Source organism: Vitis vinifera, chromosome 7 (assembly GCF_030704535.1).
Source record: "Vitis vinifera cultivar Pinot Noir 40024 chromosome 7, ASM3070453v1".
Taxonomy (NCBI): domain Eukaryota; kingdom Viridiplantae; phylum Streptophyta; class Magnoliopsida; order Vitales; family Vitaceae; genus Vitis; species Vitis vinifera.
The window spans coordinates 6,979,691-6,985,455 of record NC_081811.1 but is presented as its reverse complement, the minus strand read 5'-3'; the positions used below and the strand labels follow the sequence as shown (position 1 = coordinate 6,985,455).

Here is a 5,765-nt window from a genome sequence, read left to right as displayed (position 1 = left end):
TTCCCTTCAAGTAGGGGAATCTTAGTATTGCTTGTCACTTGGTGTGCTTAGTCCTTGGAATCCGCAAAATCTTTTTCCCATTCTTTTTTCTTTTTTTCTCTTTTCATTCTTTTACATGCAACTTCTTTTCCATGGCTATAGTGTGTGTTGTTGACTAGCATCGTCTTGACGACTTTTAAGCCCTGTGTTCTTCTATGCCAACATTAATTTCATTTCTTTTAGCTAGTTCTTCCAATCTTTGTAGAGTCTCTTCCCTTCTTTCACTTATCAATTTCTCTATGTCATTATTTATTCCTAAAGCTCTATAGAAGATGGTAATTCTTCTTTCACTTGCCTCCTGCTTGTGCAAGAGTACACCATGATTGTGGTTTTAGGTTTTTTGTTAGCTTCCCATAAATGATGGAAATTTGTTGTATCATTTTCTTCAATCTTTTCAAGCGGTGAGCTTTGTGTGGTCACATGTTTTTCCTACAAAATGATAGGAATTGGTTACGACGGGGTGACTTCTTTAGTTGATCTACCCCCAACTAACGAGTTAGCCATTAGGTTTTCTACAAAGAAGAAGAGAACATATAAGTCAACTGAAACATGAGTAGAACTTACCTTTAGTGTTTAATTGTTGTGGATTTTATAGGGATTTATGGTTAGGTTGATTGAGCGCATTGGCCATGATTTTGGTTGAATGGCCTAGGCTTGCCTATACCTTACATATGCCTCATCAGCAAATGACTATAGGGTTCTTTGACTTGGGGGTAAGGTCTAAGCATGTTATAATTATGAGGATGATGTTCAATCAAATTTAATGTCCATCCATCGTATTAAATACATCTATCACTGCTTAGGTGTCATTCTATATACAAGGGGTGTCTTTTTATTTGTGCATTGGACATTTGTCTTAAACCATCCTAGCTTAACCTGACCCATGGCTTCCTAGACACATGTATCGGTTTATTTTTTCGCCCTTAACCTTGTGATTAATTTAGAGGCATATAATTTAAAATTTACCAAGATCCTAAATCCCCTTTCTGGTATATATTCTCAAACTCCATAACCTATGCTCCTAAGCTTACCATTTCAAACTGCCATAGTTTATTAATGGACTTAGATTTTATGTACCTTGCATCCAATTGGAATCTAAATATATATATTATTATACCAGAAAGGGTTTCCTTTGAGGGCTTTTTAATTCATATCAAAGACCCATTCATATGGGGATTTAAAATCTCTTAATAGGACAAAAGAAGCAAGTTGCTTATAGGTTAACTCCTAACATTTTCCATATGATAAAAGTAATGAACAAATACCCTATCCAATCATCGCTAAACTAGAAGAATAATATGATCGAAGTGCAGCATGATCAATTTTCTTTCGTTCTATCTTCCGTTTTTTTCATTCTTCTTTTGAGTAACACATGAATTACCACATGCGACCCACAAAAAATTAAATCCCAACGCATAGGTTTCCTAATTACCCATATGATCTGCACAACCAATTACTAAGGTGGACAAACATTTGGGGTTCAGATTGATAAAGGACATGGGCATAGAGAGTCATGGACTTTGGTTATGAACTGTCTTTTGGAGTTAGGAAAGTTCCATATTTTTGGGGCAGAGAGTGGGGGCATGAAGAAGAAAAACCTACTTGAAGTTGGACTGTAAAATATATAGGTATTTGAACTCTACATACATGCAGTAATTCACCAAAAAGACAAAAAAAAATTGGTACATAAACCAATCTAGGAGCTATCTATAAGCCTGTGAAGTCCAAGCAGAAGCACTGTACAAGCCAGTATCCTTCCATCCAAGCCTCAGTGTCCCTTCTCCCTGTACAAGGCTATAACCATGAGCCGGAGGGAACATGTTCAGTATCAGCTGTGCTTGAGCCATGGCGTTTCCGCTCATCGGCACTTGTACAAAGCAATTCCTTGCTGCCATTTCACTTCTCCATTGCCTAAACTTGTCCTCTCCGCTCCTCGCTGGCCCCCCTATTGCCATTATGTTGTTTATCTCCCTATACAGAAGGCAATGCTCCACCCGATGCCTACCAGGATCGTCGCTTGGAAATGACGCCCCCAGTGAATCGAAAATGGTCGAGTAGTAGTGAAGAGAACCAACAAAACGGTCTAAAAATGACCCACCATGGGATATTTCTTGTTCAACCAGTGTGATCACTCTGGGAGCCAGCTCTTCCAGTAGCCTTATCGTCTTCCAATCGGGTCCTGTCGCATCGTATAAGGAGTGCTGCAGCCAGTGCACAGCTAGGGTTTCTCCGCGCCGGATTTGCAGAGATGTAATATCGTTGATCTCTCCAAATTTCTTTGCGACGGGGTGGAACTCGAATGAGAGTCCAAGCCGCCTGGCGAAGTTGGAGAGCTGCTTTCCTGTCTGGGTGAGGAGCTCGATGGAAGAGCCCATGCCGGTCATTCTAATGTGCGGAGGACCCTCGATGCGGGTGGCCAGGATGTGGAAGAGGGCCGGCCATTGAAGGCCTTGCATGATGTCGAGGTCGATGATATGAACCATGTCCCGACGATGGAAGGCCTCGAGAATGGATTGGTTGGAGGTGAAGTGTGCGAACTTGATGAAAGGGGAGATGTTGTTAAAGATTTGAAGTGAAGAATGGACAGCCTTATGGCTGATTAGAGGCGAGCAAAGCCCTAACCATGAGTTAATGACTCTACTAGCCATGGCCTTGGCGAAATAGGACACAACCCTCTCGGCACATGATGCTCCATAAGGAGAAGCCATTTGTGTCAGCTCAAGCAGCATCCTATGCGCTTCCCCTAAATTATCAACCGATATCGCCACCGCACACTCCAGAAGAAGCGTTATCAGGCCCAAGCCATGTTCATCCGGCCTACTCAATCCTCCATTGATATCTCCAGTACTCAAGTTATTACTTTGACTTCCAGCTGCCTCATTCCCCCATTGAAGCACCGGGGCAAAGCTCCCTCCCACGATTGTCACCTCTTCGGTCTTCAAGCCCTCACCGACAGTCTCCGGCAGGTCCTCTATAAGCTGCTTGGTGACATGTTCCACCCACTCCGACAGCTCGTTCCTCTCCAAGTTAGATCGGTTTTCGACCACCATTGGCTTGGGAAAATTGCTGGAACTTGCACCCTGAAGCCCAATAATATTATACTCCCATTGTTCATGGGGCTGGATCAAATCAAGAGCCCCATGAACAACTTCAAATCCCCCCTTCATAGTCAACCCAATAGCCGAAGTTAAGTTCCCAGAAAGAGAGAGAGAGAGAGAGAGAGAGAGAGAGAGAGAGAGAGAGAGGTTGTTATGAAGAGTTGGACAACATTTTTAAAGGGTGGAGAAGGGGTTGATGGGGCAAAGAAATGGTGACTGAAAAGCAGAAAATTAGAGAATTGTTTAATGGAGGAGAATGGCCGGCATAGCCAGGACGTGTATAAAAAGATGAGAGGCAAAGGGCCAAAGAAAACACGTCAGTCTGGTAGTGATTTTTCTCATTGTTAACTCGGATTTTTGAGATTAGAAATATGCAAGTGATTGAAGCTTTGAGGATTATAAAATGGGAGTGGAATTGGAAAGATGTGGAGAGAACAACCACCCTCCATTTTAAATATCACAAACTAACGGTAAATGATTGCCCATTTCTTTAATTTAAATATTTTTAATAAAAATGTTATTGACAAAAAAAATACTATAGTTGCTTTTCCCAGAATGACTCCCAAACAGACCTTTAAAAATTACGTAAATCAGAAAAATAAATAAGAAAGACTACCAAATCCTCTTATTATAATATTTAGAAAGATGCATGCACTGATGCACCAGATGATCTCTGAATGAAAATTATTGGATGTATTTTTTGTTGTTAAAGGGTCTTCAAACTCAGATTGATGTGCTTAACTATATTTGTTTAGACTAAGGTACGACATCATGCTTCACTTTACCCGGCCAAAATGTCTGGTTAATCATAAAATACATGGGTGAGAAAGGTAAGAAAAGGTAAGAAACCGTGAGAAGTATAATAATATATATGGAGAGAGACATGCACCACATATTCCATGAGGTATTATAATAAATATATTTACGTTTTATATTTGACATTTGAATTATTTTAGAAATTAGGAGACTTGAGAAAAATAAAAAGCCTTCACTTTCACTTTTTTAATCAAGTGTTTGGAATCAAATTATATACATGATAAACAATTGTGTTAAAATTAGAAACGACCAACTACCGATTCAATAGTTATAAAATTTGTAATTTGGTGTAAGGATAACAGTGGAATGAGTGTTTTCTGATACTTGTTTTGTCTTATTAATACTAATTACTAATTGAATGCTTACAAAAGATGTGAGTTGTAATAGAAATAATAATGGAACGAGTCTTTTTGGATGCTTATTGTGTTTTTAATAAAACAAAAGTTAAAATAAATAAATTAAAGACAGACTTGAAATGTTCTTTTTTTCAATATGAAGAGGACCAATGTTCTTTTTTTCAATCTGAAGAGGACCAAGTATTGCCTTGTCTTACCCAATCCTATACCAATTAATTTTAAAAAATAATTTAATTTAAAATCATTATTTTTCCATTGTCACACACACATATATATATATAATTTTTAAAGAAAATTAAAGGATGGAACCAATTATAAGAAATTCTCATATCCCTTTATAAAATTTAATTTTTTTATGACAATGAAGATAAGAATTATTTTATATAAATAAGACGAAATTAGGATGAGGACAATCCATCCTAAACCAGTTCTACTAACATCCCTAATTTCAGTCTTTAAAAGTAAATAATAAAATGTAGACGATCCGATGAAGTTATAAATAAATAAAAATAAGGAATAAATAAATGTTTTAAATACTAACAAATATGATGAAAGAATAAATAAATAAATAAAAGGAAGCACCTAAGGCGTACGCACAACATTTTTTATTATTGATTATACTTTTCAATTTTCATAATAGTGGGGCCCGTTAAAATTACGAAGAGTTAGGGGAGCGTGTCCAAAACTCCAAATAAGGCGAAGGCAGCCGGTTTTGTACACGTGGAAGCAAACCATAGAAAAGATTGAACTTGTAAGATGGAGGTCCAGCAGTCAAAGTTGGCAAAAGGGGTACAACTACCAGTCAACTAATTTTTGGCCTGCCTAATTTTTAAACCAAAAAAGTTGCATCAAATGTTACACACCCACCTAACTTACACTATCCAAACCAGACATTTTTTCTCTATGTAACTTCATCCTCACAGCTTATAGGATAGCTCTTCTATATTTTATAGTAAGAAATACTCTTCATTGATGGAAATATGAGACAATGAAAGCCACAACTGGGAGAAGCTGTAACTAAACTAAACTCAACATCCAATCAAACAAATGCAAACCTAAAAATATCTTACAAATAAATATTCCAGAGACCCCTGCATTTCTGTTCTCTGTTTGAGCTTCCTAGTGATTACCATGTCTTCCTGATTAATGGCAAAGATGTGTAGGCCAAAAATGATCATTTATAATCGTGTGATTTGATGTGTTACTAACACCAATTTAGACCATGTAATGGGCTAGAAAAAAATATGAAAAGAAGGTGGTTTGAAATGGCCAAATAAACTCAAACCAGAATAGAGCAAATGTCATATGTGCTACTGTTCCAAAGGGTTTTACATACACAAACTTGGAAAAGAAACAGAAATGGCAGTTTTAATTTAAAGCATATCTAGACAGTTTATATAAAGGGGATAATAGTTTGAAAAACCATGGGAATAGAAGACTTTGGAATCATGTCCTG

General features: G+C 37.6%; 1 protein-coding gene across 1 annotated transcript; it reads right to left on the bottom strand.

The window, feature by feature from the left end:
• Nucleotides 1–1,742: 1,742 nt before the first annotated feature.
• LOC100263529 (protein SCARECROW) lies at nucleotides 1,743–3,993 on the bottom strand. Its single transcript, XM_002272429.5, has one exon. It carries the CDS (start codon nucleotides 3,204–3,206, stop codon nucleotides 1,743–1,745), a length of 1,464 nt encoding a protein of 487 aa, XP_002272465.2. The 5' UTR covers nucleotides 3,207–3,993.
• Nucleotides 3,994–5,765: the final 1,772 nt, after the last annotated feature.